This window comes from Eretmochelys imbricata, chromosome 3, assembly GCF_965152235.1.
Source record: "Eretmochelys imbricata isolate rEreImb1 chromosome 3, rEreImb1.hap1, whole genome shotgun sequence".
Taxonomy (NCBI): domain Eukaryota; kingdom Metazoa; phylum Chordata; order Testudines; family Cheloniidae; genus Eretmochelys; species Eretmochelys imbricata.
Window position 1 is genome coordinate 91,727,832 of NC_135574.1, and position 18,089 is coordinate 91,745,920.

General features: G+C 39.0%; 1 protein-coding gene across 1 annotated transcript in view; it reads right to left on the reverse strand.

The window, feature by feature from the left end:
- MAN1A1 (mannosidase alpha class 1A member 1) overlaps positions 1-18,089 on the reverse strand; it is a 212,820-nt gene that overhangs the window by 31,989 nt on the left and 162,742 nt on the right. Inside the window, exons 7-8 of the mRNA XM_077813005.1 lie at positions 16,736-16,829; positions 9,499-9,614 (exon numbers count right to left, since the gene is read on the reverse strand). Of these exons, the coding sequence (XP_077669131.1) occupies positions 9,499-9,614; positions 16,736-16,829 (210 nt within the window). The remainder of the gene's footprint in view (positions 1-9,498; positions 9,615-16,735; positions 16,830-18,089) is intronic.

Sequence of the window (18,089 nt, forward strand, 5' to 3'; positions counted from 1 at the left end):
GACAGGCCTAACAAAGAAAATAACAGAACGCCACTAGCCGTCACCTTCAGCCCCCAACTAAAACCCCTCCAACGCATTATTAAGGATCTACAACCTATCCTAAAGGATGACCCAACACTCTCACAAATCTTGGGAGACAGGCCAGTCCTTGCCTACAGACAGCCCCGCAACCTGAAGCAAATACTCACCAACAACCACATACCACACAACAGAACCACTAACCCAGGAACTTATCCTTGCAACAAAGCCCGTTGCCAATTGTGCCCACATATCTATTCAGGGGACACCATCACAGGGCCTAATAACATCAGCCACACTATCAGAGGCTCGTTCACCTGCACATCCACCAATGTGATTTATGCCATCATGTGCCAGCAATGCCCCTCTGCCATGTACATTGGTCAAACTGGACAGTCTCTACGTAAAAGAATAAATGGACACAAATCAGATGTCAAGAATTATAACATTCATAAACCAGTCGGAGAACACTTCAATCTCTCTGGTCACGCAATCACAGACATGAAGGTCGCTATCTTAAAACAAAAAAACTTCAAATCCAGACTCCAGCGAGAAACTGCTGAATTGGAATTCATTTGCAAATTGGATACTATTAATTTAGGCTTAAATAGAGACTGGGAGTGGCTAAGTCATTATGCAAGGTAGCCTATTTCCTCTTGTTTTTTCCTACCCCCCCCCTCCAGATGTTCTGGTTTAACTTGGATTTAAACTTGGAGAGTGGTCAGTTTGGATGAGCTATTACCAGCAGGAGAGTGAGTCTGTGTGTGTATGGGGGTGGGTTTTTGGGAGGGGGGTGAGGGGGTGAGAGAACCTGGATTTGTGCAGGAAATGGCCTAACTTCATTATCATGCACATTGTGTAAAGAGTTGTCACTTTGGATGGGTTATCACCAGCAGGAGAGTGAATTTGTGTGTGGGGGTGGAGGGTGAGAAAACCTGGATTTGTGCTGGAAATGGCCTAACCTGAAGATTACTTTAGATAAGCTATTACCAGCAGGACAGTGGGGTGGGAGGAGGTATTGTTTCATATTCTCTGTGTGTATATAAAGTCTGCTGCAGTTTCCACGGTATGCATCTGATGAAGTGAGCTGTAGCTCACGAAAGCTCATGCTCAAATAAATTGGTTAGTCTCTAAGGTGCCACAAGTACTCCTTTTCTTTTTGCGAATACAGACTAACATGGCTGTTACTCTGAAAACTGTTAAAGAGAATACCAACTGAAATTTATTAAATATTTTTGGAAGTTTTCTACATTTTCAAACATATTGATTTCAATTACAACACAGAATACAAACTGTACAGTGCTCACTTTATATTACTTTTGATTACAACTATTTGCATTGTAAAAATGACGAACAAAAGAAACAATATTTTTCAATTCACCTCATACTACTACTGTAGTGCAATCTCTATCAAGAAAGTGAAACTTAAAAATTTAGATTTTTTGTTACATAACTGTACTCAAAAACAAAACAATGTAAAACTTCATAGACTACAATTCCACTCGGTCCTATCTCTTGTTCAGTCAATCGCGAAGACAAAGAAGTTTGTTTACATTTACAGGAGCTAATGTGGCCTGCTTCTTATTTACAATGTCACCTGAAAGTGAGAACAGGCATTCAAATGACACTTTTGTAGCCAGCATTGCAAGGTATTTACGTGCCAGATATGTTAAACATTTGTATTCCCCTTCATGCTTTGGCCACCATTCCAGAGGACATGCTTCCATGACGATGATACTCGTTAAAAAACTAATGTGTTAAATAATTTGTGACTGAAATCCTTGGGGGAGTATTTTATGTCTCCTTCTCTGTTTTATCCACATTGTGCCATTTATTTCATGTTATAGCAGTTTTGGATGATGGGGTCTAAATTGGCTGTTACCACACAAGAAAGAGATCTTGGAGTCATTGTGGATAGTTCTCTGAAAACATCCACTCAATGTGCAGCAACAGTCAAAAAAGTGAACAGAATGTTTGGAATCATTAAGGGATAGATAATGAGACAGAAAATATCATATTGCCTCTATATAAATCCATGCTACGCCCACATCTTGAATACTGCGTGTAGATGTGGTCACCCCATCTCAAAAAAGATGTATTGTAATAGGTTCAGTGCAACAAAAATGATTAGGGGTATGGAATGGCTGCTATATGAGGAGAGATTAGTAAGACTGGGATTTTTCAGCTTGGAAAAGAGATTACTAAGGGGGGATATGATAGAGGTCTATAAAATCATGACTGGTGTGGAGAAAGTAAATAAGGAAGTGTTATTTACTCTCTCATAACACAAGAACTAGGGGGTCACCAAATGAAATTAATAGGAAGGAGGTTTAAAACAAACAAAAGGAAGTATTTTTCCCACAACGCACAGGCAACCTGTGCATCTGTGAAGGCCAAGACTATAACAGAGTTCAAAAAAGAAGTAGGTAAGTTCATGGAGGATAGGTCCACCAATGGCTATTAGCCAGGATGAACAGGGATGGTGTCCCTAGCCTCTGTTTGCCAGAAGCTGGGATTGGGCGACAGGGGATGGATCACTTGATGATTACCTGTTCTGTTCATTCCCTCTGGGGCACCTGGCATTGGCCACTGTCAGAAGACAGGACACTGGGTTAAATGGACTTTTGGTCTGACCCAGCATGACTGTTCTTATGACCCAGCACATGTTCATTTTAAGAACAGTTTCACTGCAGATCTGACAAAATGCAAAGAAGGTACCAATGTGAGATTTCTAAAGATAACTACGGTGCTCAACCCAAGGTTTAAGAATCTGAAGTGCCTTCCAAAATCTGAGAGGGACAAGGTGTGGAACATGCTTTCAGAAGTCTCAAAAGAGCAACACTCTGATGTGGAAATGACAGAACCCGAACCACCAAAAAAGGAAATCAACCTTCTGCTGGTGGCATCTGACTCAGATGATGAAAATAAACGTGTTGTGCTGCACTGCTTTAGATCGTTATCGAGCAGAGCTCATCATCAGCATGGACACATGTCCTCTGGAATGGTGGTTGAAGCATGAAAGGACACATGAAACTTTAGCGCATCTGGAACGTAAATATCTTGTGACACCGTCTACAACAGTGCCATGTGAACGCCTGTTCTCACTTTCACGTGACACTGTAAACAAGAAGAGGCCAGCATCATCTCCTACAAGTGTCAACAAACTTGTGTCTCTTCGCAACTGTCTGAACAAGAAATAGGACGGAGTTGACTTGTAGGCACTAAGGTTTTACATTGTTTTGTTTCTGAATGCAGTTATTTTTTGTACATAATTCTACATTTGTGAGTTCAACTTTCATGATAAAGAGATTGCATTACAGTACTTGTATTAGGAGAATTGAAGAATACTATTTTTGTTTTTTACAGTGTAAATATTTGTAATAAAAAATAAATATAAAGTGAGCACTGTACACTTTGTATTCTGTGTTGTAATTGAAATCAATATATTTGAAACTGTAGAAAACATCCATAATATTTAAATAAATGGTATTCTATTATTTAACAGCACGATTAATTGTGATTAATTTTTTTAATTGCTTGATTAATCTTTTAATCGCTTGACAGCCCTAATAGTAATTTTTTCATTATTCTTCATAAATTAAAGTATATCTGTCAGCATAAACTGAAGAATAAGATCTTCTCCAGAATCACAGAAAGAATTGTCCTTTTTCAAAATGGCCATTATTTCCTAATGTTCTCAATAGGACTGAGGTCATAAACTGCACCGCCTCCTTTTGTTCCTGATGGAAGTGAAGCCCTCCTTTCCTCAGAGAAGGTCTCCACGCTATCAGGATGCAGAGAGGAGGACTGCTGGGAGACGCGAAGGGCGATGATGACCATGTCTGCTAAGAGCAGCCTGTGGCATCTACTCCATTGCCAATAATAGGAGATGGCAACCATTTTGAAAGAAGGAAATTCTTTGACTGTTTTTCTGAAAAAGAATACATCTATGTGCCAGCCTTACTGAAGAATAAAGTTTAGTTGTGAACAGTAATGGCAAAAAGTGATCGTTAACACTAAAAAAGTGATTAAAATGTAGTCTACATAGAAGATTTAAATGTGTTAGCTCTATGGAAAATGTGAAGAATATGTATTATTAAAGTAATTTTTGGGGGTGGGAGAGGAAAGATATCAAGAAGGGTGCTAAACTTCTTAAAGGACCAATTTAAAAATTAATTTTAACTCCAACTAATGTATGCACTTGGGAATTCTCAAACAAATGTTTTGTACACGAGTGCTGTAATTTTGGGAAGGATATGTTGTATTCTTCATACCTAACAGAGCAGTTTAATTCCTACTTTGCATGCAAAACTCAACTCATCCTTACCTATGGAGATGCAACTGGCAGCTCCATATGGTCAGAACAACTGTTTATGCCAGCCATGGCATAAAAGTTCCAGTTTCTGAACTCAAGTAGAAAGTTAAATATCTTATTAACAAAAAGTAATTACATCATATCCTAGACTAATCACCTACCAAGTTTCACTGAAATATACGCACATAATATACCTGAGACATTAAGATTTTTTTTTTTATAGCAAATATATACCACAATACTTCCTGAAAAGGGTTGACACTTATTGCTTCTGGGCCTATGCCATGCACCATATGACAAGCTTTAGCTTGATGTGAAATGTGAATTTTTATAGCAGTTATATAGGAGTTTATAATAGAAGTGCTCACTACTCCCTGATTGTCTGTGAAAGTTCTATGCACCATCTACTATGGGTCTGCATTCATTTAACCAGTTGGTTGGGTCACACAGGCTTATGCTAGGGCTGGACGTATTGTAATGCTGTACAGGTCTGTTGACACTATGGGGACATAAATTTTGTCATGTTAATTTGATGCAAGGGCTTTATCAAGATGTAATATAAGGCAAATTCAAGCATGTTTCTGGTTTCAAACTCCCAAACGATGTTTAGACCCAGGGTGGAAGGGGTGTGATGGGTCTTCACACCTGCTCTCTGATGATCATTATCCAAAGACTTTGTAGGATTTTCCCATGGTTTCTCTCTATATATTGTGGAAGTATAACATTGTATAAGTATAACGTTGTATAAGGGGACATGCTGGATACATTGTGTGTGAGAGGGCATGCCAAAACATGTTACAAAGTATCTGAGGGAGCACACGTAGGGACAGTTAGCTTTTGAATGGAGAAGCAATTAAGATAGAGCCAGCACGTCTAAGAAGCAGGCATCAGAACGGAAGGTGTGAAGGGCAATTAGTTAAGTTAACTGGAAGCTGTTAAAGGAGATTGTTAAGGGTGGCAGGTAATTGAAGATACGTGACTGGTCTCAGGGATCTCGAAGGGTGGTGACTAAAATCTTTTTCTTCTTTTGTCTGTAACTTCTCTGTAACTTGTTCTCCAAAAAACCGTATAAATTAAAAGACAAGCCCCGCTCGGGGGGCTCACTTCTAAATGTATTAGCAGAGCAGCTTTGCTAATAAAACAGAGTGGTCTGATAAATCGTGAGTCTGAGTCAAACTTTGACAATATGTTGGACCCACAAAGGCTGCCCAGCAGTAGCGCTGCAACACCCCCTACACTACGACCATGGGGAGAGAGAAGGCTACTGGAATAGGATCCCTCTATTTTGTAAGCAATCAAAAATGAATATGTTACCACTTTTAAGGTAAGCAGTAGGAAGGGGTGGTTGTCCTTCTGTACCCCACTGACAGTGTTCTTTGGTCTGACTGTCTCCTCTTCCAACCAAGATCGGTTTTAGAACTGTTTGTCAAGAGGTCTCTCTTTTGCTGCAGCTCCTTTAAGGTAGACTCCCCAGGCTGCTTGGCCAATAGCTAGGGGATTACATGTTCCATCCTGCACAGTCAGGGAGGTGCTTTACATGCACAGTACCTTCTCAGCCTCATTTTTCAGGCCCTAAATGGGGTGATTAATTAATTTTGCCCAAAAGGAAGGCGATTGGTTTGGGCAGCCACAGGACTCGCACTGGTCCTTCTGGCCACTGCTCCCAGTAGCTCTGTATAATTCTGGCAGGCTCCATGTTGCAGACACCTCAGAATGGAGGATTCTTTTTTTGCCAGGTGATAAATTATGCTCGGACCAATATTCTGACCAAACTACTTGACAGTCCCTTAGAAAGCAACTGCATTAATCCTAAAATAACAGACTAGTTATTGTATTGCATATGTGTGTGTGTGTGTGTGTGTGTGTGTGTGTGTGTGTGTGTGTGTGTAGATTGATATTTTAGCTCATGAACAATTAAATATGAGGACTAAAAAATATTTTGTGGACTCTTTATTCTTGGGCATCATCATCAATGAGGCATTAGCTCTTTAAAATTCTTCCTACCTCCACAATCACTTGAAACATGTGGATTACTTAAGGTATAATGCTTCCTTTTAATGGGGGAAAACAGGCCTAAATTTGGTTATTTATTCATGGTCTCTCCCACATAAATTCCAGTTTTTAGGAATCTTTCTAAAGATTGCTTTATAAATACTTTATAAGATTATGTTCTGGTAATTGAAATGAGGATACCTCTATTTTTTTTTGCGCATCACAAACCAACTAAATTTTAAACAGAGTCAACCACAAAAATATATTTTAATAACGACAGTTTAAAAATGTAGATTTTCAATTTAGTTCTTGCTTTTCATGGTGGCCATAAGAAAACAACATGCAAGGACATTATCACATTTTAAAGAAACGAGCTTGCTTTTAACATACAAGCCCTGGATAGAAGAAAAAGATTTCAGCAAAATACTTCTTTCTAAACAAACTCCAAATTAATGATTTTTTCACACAAAACTAAATCCCACCATGCTATAGACATTTACCTTTTTAGTTGCTGGGCAATATAAAGTAATGAATTAGGCATTAAATCTTGCATCAGCACAATTGCTTTTTTGGTGGGGAGGAGTAGCACTGACAGATGGGAGTATATTGGAATATACAGGTCCCTGTGACAGCTTTGGGTTAGTCTCTCGCACACTGAAAGCATTGGGGAAAATTAATCCCACCGTATGTGAAGTAGATTCATAATGCTTTTAGAGTAGGACAGTGGAAAGAACAAGGGGCCAGTACTGACAAAAGCATAACACCACCACACATAAGGATGTCATTCTACCAGCAACGTTATAACATGTAGACGTCTTGCACATGCTTCATGATCACTGGATACTAATAAGCTTGCCATCTACCACTGTGTCTCTAATTCTGCTGGCTGGTAATGCTGAATAACAACCTGAGAGCTATTTATGCCTAAAATACGCCTTAGATATAAACATGATAATAAGCATATTAATAATAGAATTCAAACAGCCGTACTAATGTTAGATTTAACGACAGACACTTCTTGATCGTGAGGTACTGCTCACCCACCTAAATGTCTAGCAAGGAAGAGCTAGATTAGCTTTTCTCCTTGAACAGATCCCAAGGGATCACGATGGGCATCATCTCTTCTTTGCTGAGAGTTCTCACATGCAGAGGTGGGCACAGTTCAGTCCTGTCCCCTTTCTTAGGGCTTGTCTACACAGGAAAGTTATACCAGTGTTGGAATATAGGCCTACCTTAGACATGGGTGAACTATGGTTTTCAACTGGGTTGTGATACTAGCATGAGAAACAGACCCAAAACATGTGACCACAAAGAATGAGATCATGAGAAAGAAGAGATGTGTTAAACTTGTAGTGTTTTCTTATTTAAGATTTGGTCTGAAGTAATTGAAATAAAACATGGTTAATTGGGTACCAGGTGCAGTAAATAATTGGCTATATGTGTTAGTTTAATGTATTATAAAATGGACTTCACTCAGGTCTAATAATTGGCAATGACATCACTTGTTTATTATAGGGTATAAAAAAATTCTTTTAAAAGGCTATTGCTAATACCTGCCTGACCAAGTTGAAAATGACCAATATGGGTCTAAGTACCCTGGGTCAGGCCTTTTGTAAGTATTTTAATCAAACACCTATAAATGTTCTGTTATTATTTGGACATAGTAAAATGCTTATTATTTAAGCTTTTTAGACATGCTTAGAGCTATTGTAGAAATATCATGTGACCTTTAGATTTAATAAAGGAATTTATGGTTAAACTGATGTCATGGTAGTATCCCATATTAATGATAATAATTCCAACAACTAGTATAAGTTAAGGTGTGAATTTAAACCAACATAGTTAAACTGGTATTACACACTCTTTCACACCCATCAACCCACCCTTACTCTGGTGTAAGAAGGCATTTTTTTCAGTGTAGCTTATGTCACCTGGGAACAGGTTTAAACTAAACCAAATAAAGCCACTTTTGTACCAGAACACGTGTGACCACACAGGGGGTTATACTTGTATAACTACATCAGTTTAACCAAACCATATAATTATGTTGGTATAACTGGTAACACTTTCCTGTGTAGAAAAGCTTTGTTCAACACTTACGTAAGGCATGGGTAGACTGAAGGATGCTGTAAGTTACAGGATCATCACTATGCTAACAAATAGCTCTGCCTCACCATCTAGCACAGATAATGTTGACTCCCCTTTGTTACAGTATCTGAGGCAAATAGAAACCTACATTAAGAACAGTTGGCTCGTGCTCAGTTCAGAAAAAATGGAGGTGGAATTGGTAGGCAAAAGGAAGCCTACCAAAAGACCAGAAGGATCTGAACTGATGGCATTAATAAAGGTAGCTTGCTCTCCTGTTTTCATCCAGGTGGTGAGCAATCTCTGGACCTCTCATTGGAGGCCAGAACATATCCTTCCCCCTTGATCTTTTGCTGGGCAGGAGGGTGTGCCTTTTCTCTTGGATGTGAACTTGGTCGCAGTGGTCAAGACTATTATTGCACTGTATTCTGCATTTGGGGGTGACTATGCACAATTTTTTATTTTTGGGCAAACTTTCCAATCACAGTTCAATTCAAGCAGTTTGTTACTTCACAAAAGCTGAAAAATGAATATATGATATAACTAATGTGCTTATACAACACTAATCCAGTACTGTAATTTTACTGATACTTATCCACAGACTGATTATATATTAAGACACTATTATGCCCACATTCAAAATACTCTAGCAGTTTAAGTAATATGTTTTGGGAATTAAAACACACAGTAGAGGGATTTCCTGTATCATAAACATAAGAAAAGGGACAAAAAAGTATCTAATTTATGTTATTGTGAGGAAAAATGGAATCCTTGTTGGCACTGCTTGCAGATAAAGCTTTCTTTAAAAAATTACACACTAATGCACATTTTATACACATTTTAAAATATTAGATACTGTTTTTATAACTTGAGTTGAAATAATTTCAGTTCAGTTTTAGATTCCCACACAGCATCTGCACTGTTCTAAGATTTATATTTGATAAAGTCTTATAAAACAACTAGTTTTTAAAAAACTTATTCATTGTGGTAGCAAAGGCATAAATCCCGCATTCTCCCCAGAGCCTGTTTCTTTAGGAACATTATAGATTAGATTATTATGGCAAGAAAGATTTAAATATCTCATTTACCTGAACAGCATCATAATACATTTTCTTGCCTTCTTCATCTGTCTTGTCTGACATCAGCCATGCCTTGAGCAAATACTCATAAAAGCTATCTCCAAGTCCTCCAACAGAGACGTGATCTGAAAAGGGAGGAAGAGGATTCAGCAATTCCACCTTGAATTTGAGCACTGAAACACAATTACAGTTTGTAACTGTGATAGATTAACAAATTTCAGTATGCCTCCCTCTAACAATCATGTAATAAATATAGCCCAAAACCTCAGAAAAGTACTTATTTTACAGCAGAAAGTATTTTTAAAATAAATGGTTAGTCTTTCTGCTTGAATGACGACCTGTAACAGGGTGGGAGAAGGCAGCCATTATTATTTACATAGTGTCTTTGGAGTTCATGGTATTTTACAGAAATGAAAAAAGTCAATATCTCTGCACTAAGTGTTTATAATCTAAGATAGACAAAAGATGTGTAACTATAATATACTGTAAGGTTTTTTAAAAAACAGAAAAAGTTGGCAAAAAACCCACTCCTAATCTCACAAATGCATTCCTTATTTCGGGGAAGGGGTTGGAATGGGGGCAGGGAAGGGGTGGGAAGAGGTGGGGCCTAATTGAAGGGGTGGAGTGGGGGCATGGCCAGGGCAGTGGCAGGGGGAGGGGGGGGGGGTCAGTGATGCAGCCCTCAGGCCAATGTACTAGTCCTCATGTGGTCCTTGTGGTCATTTGAGTTTGAGACCCCTGCTTTAGAACAAGAGCACTAGATAAAGATTTCCTCTTCCACAAATAGTATTTTCTAATAAAACTATTGTTACTCATATTAATAATTAGCATTTATTGAGCATCTTCAATAAGAGGACTTCAAAGTGCTTTACTGATACTAATCAATTAAAATAATCTAGTTTCGCAGATTTGGGAACTGAGGCACACAGAGGTTAACAGGAAGTCTGTGGCAAAGCTGTATAAAGAGCCAGTGACTCCTAACTCCTAGTCCTGGGCCTTGACTGCAAGGCTATCCTTGCTTCTCTATCAAGTTGAATGCGACATTTTGAATTTTTCAAAATTCCTAAATTCTCTCCCTCTCCCCATTCACAAAATGCATCCTCTTGCTCACCTTGGGGGTTGGAAAGCCATGCAAATGTAGAATCTACATGTATTTCCATTAAAGCTTTGCCACGACAGTGTGTCTTTTCTCCACTAGCCTGTGACCTCCAGTGTCCAATTTAGGTGTCCAAAATATTCCTAGTATCCCATCCCAAACAAATGTACTATGATTATGCAGAGCTTTGAATTATGAAGAGCTTTTAAAAAAATTAGATCTTTTAATTTTTGAAGAGAATATACCATTTAATTATTATTCATAATCCGAAAGGAAAAAAGGCTTCTTCAAAAAAACCCAAGAGCAGTTTTTCTATGATGGAGGGCTGATCTCTGAATAGCAGCATTTAAATGACCTTTACAGTTTCCTAAATAAAATTACCATAGAAACCCTTGACATTTGCAAACTAAATAGCACAAACAATCTCATCAATAATAAGTCTTATTATTATATACATTATTGCAGGAGACAAATCCAATTGGTGCACGCTGCAGCAAATCACTGTAAGGTTACTGTCAAAATAACAAGGACTAAATGAATTTACAAGAACAACGGCAGTGAACCAACAACGTCCTTCAGAGTTACAGCATTGTAAGTGAAACACTAACATTCAGAAGCTGTTATTTTCCCCTGGCTGATGTTTGTGAGACGAATACTTCTATGTTGTTGCAATTAGTTTTTTGTTGCAATCAATAGGCACTGGAAAAATAATCTTAAATAAAACATCTTTTTATGACTTATGTTCTTGTTTTCTTCCACTGTTAAAAATCCGTGCTTGCAAACAAAAAGCAAGTGAATTGGAACAGAGGAAACAAATGTAGATTTAATTTTATTTGTTGCTTTTTCAACATGCCATGGATTGACCTGCATCAACACTTGTGTTCGTGGTTTGTATGGACAAGAAGCTAATTTCCATATATAAATTACATGCCATTGGTAAAGAAAGATGGCTTTATAATTTACAAGCTCCCGGATACGACCCAGGGATTTCATGCAAAAGAGAAGTTTGAGGCACTATTATATAAACATAAGAAAGGTCAAAAGCCCAAATAGCAGAATTAGAATTTGATTCACTTTTAAAAAAGGACAATCAGAGAGAGACAGTGGCAGCTTTTAAACTGGGTGAGAGTAAGGGCTATCTTCCCAGGTGAGGCACTGCAATATTAGGTAAGGTTTCAGAGTAGCAGCCGTGTTAGTCTGTATCCGCAAAAAGAACAGGAGTACTTGGGGCACCTTAGAGACTAACAAATCTATTTGAGCATAAGCTTTCGTGGGCTCCAGCCCACTTCATCAGATGCATAGAATGGAACATATAGTAAGAAGATATATATGTATCTGATGAAGTGGGCTGGAGCCCACGAAAGCTTATGCTCAAACAGATTTGTTAGTCTCTAAGGTGCCACAAGTACTCCTGTTCTTTTTGCGGATACAGACTAACACGGCTGCTACTCTGAAAGATATAAAAGAGTATAATTTAGGTCCTCAAATCCATTATTCAATAAAAACAGTAACTTCCTTTGCCTTTGGGGACAACTCTCCAATATACCCAGGCTGCAAACAGAACAGTGAGGATTCCTCATGTCCCCTCCCATTGTGTGTCTTGTTGAACTGACTGCATGCTTGGCGAGTTTTGAAATTAACTGAGCTGCCTGATATAGTCAACATGACAGAACAAGACAGAATAAGCAACCTGTTCCTCTGTTTAAAGAAAAAGAAAAAACGCAAAAGGAATGAAAGACTACCAGATCATGCCAACTCAGTGTTGTGCCAGACTGAGAAAGTAAGACGGTGTCTAGAGAATAAAATCTGTGTGTTCATGCTGACTTAAATGATTTTTCCGATCCACCTTTTCTTTTGTCCTGTAGCGTACATGTAGATCATTTATTTAAAAAGCAGAAAACACGAACAAATAAGGAAGTCAATATTAAATAGTTTCTTCAAAAACTGACATTTAAAACCAGCAAGAAACTTTCTACACTATGTCATTCCCTCTAAAATACTTTACTAAACACATTTAAAAAGAACAACTTTCCCAAAACAATTATTTTTCTTTTATATTCTAAGGTCTGGCTCCCCAGAGGAACTTAGGTGCTGCAATGCCTAATTTTTAGGCACCTTGAAAACCACTAGAATCCACAAAGCCTGGGTTAGGCACCAAGCCTCTCTGTATGATGAATGAGGAGAGATAGGCATCTAAAAATGGGATCTACAAAAGCCAGCATGCTAGGTTTAGAGTCATTCTCAGTCTCTCTCTCTGGCCCAATGGCTATTTCAGCATCTATCCAAAGTAGAACAGGTTCAACAGAAGAGATGGAGAGAGACTTACATTAGAATATCCCAAAATCCAATGGATAGGGCTCTCTCCTTAGAAAGGATTTGAACCCTTCTCCCCATCAGCCAGAGCTGCCCACATCCTCAGTGAGTGCTCTATCTAGTGGGCTAAAAATTATAAGGGTGGCACCACTACCTCTTCCTCATTCTGCTGGATTTTGAATGGGCTTCAATCCAATAGATGTGCTCAGAGCATGCCTACCAAATCAGGTCCTGCAGGTAAGACAGGTGAGGGAATGCCCATCTTCACCTGGCTTGAGAATCCAGTTGGGGCTTGGGCATGAGATAGATACCCAAGTACCTTTGTATATCTCGGCCTAAATATTTTAATAATTCCTATTTTGTTTCTTTTCAGTGGGTGTGCAGAATCAACTGTTCAGAAGAATTTCTATGATGGGATTGCTACAGTAAAAGTAAACCAAAGTTCCTTCTTGTAAAACCCCCCAAACCACAATCATTTAATAGTGTAACAATATAAAAAAGGGATTCTAGTAACACCTTCTAGTTTAGCAACCCATGTTCTCAACATGCTATAGAAGTACAATAGGCAGTGTTCATACAGGAAAAAGTCAAATGACCAGAAAGGGGCCAGGAACTTAAAATGCCTGAGACGTTGTTCAATATATTCATTCCCCACTGATTTTGTTAGATTTTTCCTCATGATGTTTCCAGTGGAATTGAAGGCAATATAATTCTGTTTAGCTTACTTCCTTGTCTGCCTACATCATTTAATGTCAGCAGAACAAATACTCACCTGCAGAAAAATGTTACTCACCTTCTCATAACTGCTGTTCTTTGAGACGTGTTGCATATGCCCATTACACTGTAGGTCTGTGTGCATCTCATGCACCAGTGATGGGGAATTTTTCTTAGTAGTACCCATAGTGGCAGCCCTGCTCATGCTCTGGCTCCTCATGCTCTGAATGGAGGATATAAAGCAGAGGTGGCCAACCTGTGGCTTCGGAGCCACATGCAGCTCTTCAGAAGTTAGTATGTGGCTCCTTGTATAGGCACCGACTCCAGGGATGGAGCTACAGCCTCCAAATTGCCAGGGGGTGCTCACTGCTCAAGTCCTGGCTCTGCCACAGGTCCTGCCCCGCCTCCATCCCTTCCTGCCCCGTCCCCTGAGCCTGCAGTGCCCGCGCTCCTCCCCCCAGAGCCTCCTACATGTCATGAAACAGCTGATCAGAAAGTGCAGAGAGAGCGGGAGGTGCTGATCGGTGAGGCTCCCGGTGTGTGTGAGGTGCTGGGAGTGGAGCTGATGGGGTGCTGTTGACTTATTTACTGTGGCTCTTTGGCAACGTACATTGGTAAATTCTGGCTCTCTCTCAGGCTCAGGTTGGCCTCCCTACCCCTTCTTTAGTTTCTTCGGACCGGCATGCCAATGGTAGACTCCGATGTGTTGGGAAAGAGGGTTGGCATATAGCAGACATATGCAACGTATTTCGAAAAACAACAGTTACAAGATGGCGAATAACCATTCTTTCTTCTTCGAGTGCTAGCATACGTCTTTTACACTTTAGTTGACTCCCAAGCTGTTATCAAACGCAATGGGCCTTGAAGTCGCATCATAAGAGTAATTGTAGAATCATTTTTCCCTTGTTTGTGTCTTTTCTTGATGCAAGCAATAAGTGCATATTGTCTAGTAAACGTGTTGACGGAAGACCATATTGCTACTCTGAAGAAGTCAGTAGGGAAACGTTCCACAAATGCATGCTTTACTTCCACACTGCCTCTGAAGGGTGCAACTAGAATACCAGAGTTCCCGCAGCCGAGTTGACTCGGGAGGCAGGGAGTGTGTCTAGACAAATGAAGGGGACTTGAAGGGGCTGGGCACCAGTTTCAGGATCTTAGCAGACCGGGGTCACGGTGGATTCTCCAAGGAGTAATTGTTGAGCTTCTTTTTAAAAAGAAAAGGAGTACTTGTGGCACCTTAGAGACTAACCAATTTATTTGAGCATGAGCTTTCGTGAGCTACAGCTCACTTCATCAGATGTATACCGTGGAAACTGCAGCAGACTTTATATATACACAGAGAATATGAAACGATACCTCCTCCCACCCCACTGTCCTGCTGGTAATAGCTTATCTAAAGTAATCGTCAGGTTAGGCCATTTCCAGCACAAATCCAGGTTTTCTCACCCTCCACCCCCCCACACAAATTCACTCTCCTGCTGGTGATAGCCCATCCAAAGTGACAACTCTTTACACAATGTGCATGATAATGAAGTTAGGCCATTTCCTGCACCAATCCAGGTTCTCTCACTCCCTCACCCCCCTCCAAAAACCACCCCATACACACATAGACTCACTCTCCTGCTGGTAATAGCTCGTCCAAACTGACCACTCTCCAAGTTTAAATCCAAGTTAAACCAGAACATAAGGTGAGTGAATTTGTGTGGGGGGGTGGAGGGTGAGAAAACCTGGATTTGTGCTGGAAATGGCCTAACCTGACGATTACTTTAGATAAGCTATTACCAGCAGGACAGTGGGGTGGGAGGAGGTATTGTTTCATATTCTCTGTGTATATATAAAGTCTGCTGCAGTTTCCACGGTATACATCTGATGAAGTGAGCTGTAGCTCACGAAAGCTCATGCTCAAATAAATTGGTTAGTCTCTAAGGTGCCACAAGTACTCCTTTTCTTTTTGCAAATACAGACTAACACGGCTGTTACTCTGAAACCTGAGCTTCTTTTTGACAACCAAGAGGGTTCAGACATTGATCTAAGAGCAGCCTCCACAGAATACATCAAAGCTGCTCTTCCCTCAGCTTTTTCATTCTGGTCTTTAAGCCCTGGCATATCAAGCATCTGTCTCTTATGTGGCCCTCATCCACGCACTTAAGACAGTGTGAATGAGGGTCAGCTCATGAAAGCTTATGCTCAAATACATTTGTTAGTCTCTAAGGTACTCCACAAGTACTCCTTTTCTTTTTGCAAATACAGACTAACACGGCTGCTACTCTGAAACCTGTGATAGGAATCTGCTTTTGACAACCAGAGCAAGGCTTGAAACCTGGCGACCTTGGCATAGGCTCCCCAATACTAGGTGAGACCTGGAGATCTGTCCAATTCAGAAAATGTACTAAAAGGGAATAGTTTTTAATATAAAGGAAAATACAGAAAGAAAAATAAAGTCCAATGGATGAAACACAGTAACAATAGGCAAAAGTTAGCTAAAGTACTCACAAGTTTGTTCTCAGGGAGCGAGGCTGTGAACACAGAATGCTCCGACTACTGATCACAGAAGGTAAGAAAAACTCAAGAAGGGATGGGGTAGCTCCTTCCTCTATGCCCTCCATTCAGAGCTTGGTTGTGGGCAGGGCGGCCCCTACAGATACCACTAGGGAAAACTCTCTGGAACCAATGCATGAGACACATACGCCTACAGTGTAATGGAGTGGAGTAAGCACTCACAAAAGAAATACAGAGGCAAACCCTCAGCTAATATAAACTGGCACAGTTTCATTAACTTCAGTGAAACTAAACCAATTTATACCAACATAGAATTTTGATCCAAGACAAGCTGATAGCATTTCTTTAAACAGCAGCCTTAACAGCACTTTAATTTTTTCAGTGAAAAAAGACATTTTTCAATCACACACTTAGACTCATTCAAAAGTTTTCAACTAACAAATATGCTAGAGGTCAGAGAAATATAAATTAACATATATGAAGTAGGTAGAAAAATAAGTAACCCAAGCAGAACTCAGGTTTATCAATTGCTAACAGTGCAAGAAACAACCAAGAGTTGATGTCTTCCTAGAAATGGTATGTAAAAATAGTTAACTGGCAGTTCTGAAGAACTGTCATACTTACGTTGACCCCATTGACCGCTACTGGGATTCAGGTAATTAGGGTAAAGACCTTCTGGTTTATCAAGCCGGTTCAGAACTTTACGAATGTTCACTACCTATTACAAAGAAAACCAAACAATGAGCACTTGATCTAGTCTTATATTCCCATTAAATACAAGTAGCATCAGTACATCCTTTTTTAAACCAACATGCATAAATACATTTTAATTCAAACAAATACGTATTCTTTCAACATATATAATGTCCCTATCGAAAGACCTCTATGCATAGGCATAGAGGATTTCTTTTTAAAATAAACAAATCTAATCTAGTCATCAACTAAAATGCTCCACAGAAAAAAAGAATGCTCCACCGATATTGAGATCATTGCAGGACCATAAGACAGCAGCTATATTCTGCATCAGCTGTAGTCTGTGTGTCCCTCAAGCATGGTTCATTGTAGATAGAGCACATGTAGTATTTTAATGGAATTTTAATGAAAGACACCAGATTAACTGCACTGAAGAAAGAAGATCATGATTTAGCCACAGAACAGAAACAGCAATGCAGGAGCACTGGAAGCTTTTCCCTAAAACACTGTCAAGATGTCCTCAGCTCTGTTGGAGTTCCTACCTCTATGATACAGAATGTAGTTCCATTTAAAGGTTATTTAAATCTTTGGCTTCTTTGCCAAGATCATCTACTTGTGCATTTTCATTAGGTTTTTCTTTGTTCTTAATACTAGTTTAAAAATTAAAATATGTTATCTTAAATGTTACTTCTTGTGAGCCTGGGGAAAAAACATTTGAAATTCAAATTTATTTAAAACAAACTCTGTCCTTAATTAATCTCATTTTGCCATATGCATTTCATGGATTCCAATAATTGTGTGAGCTTTAATATTGCACTCTACATAATGGGACAATACATTGTTCAGCCAATCCATGAAGCTTGGTGTACTTAATACTCAATTAAACGGTTTGACCACTGCTTTTGGAGCTAAACAAAGTTTACAGCTTCCTTTGGAATTTCTTATTAAGATGTCATAATTTAAGAGAGAAAAGTCATTTTTAAATATGTATATTGCTGTATACATGTCTGACCTATTTCTAATTAATAAACAAAATTAAGTACATAAACTACATTAATGCAATGTTCCTGTTGCGATCTAAAATATACAAAAGTCAGGAAATAAAAACATATGATTACAACATCTATAATTCTACTCTATTGTACATAGTAATATTTTATATAAATGCATGTGGTATATATGTTAAATGTAGCTGAGTTACAGTTGCCTAGGAACCAGTAATTTAATTTTAACGCCTTTGCACACAGTTTTTTGTATTTAGTAATTTTTTTTTAAAAATAAAAAA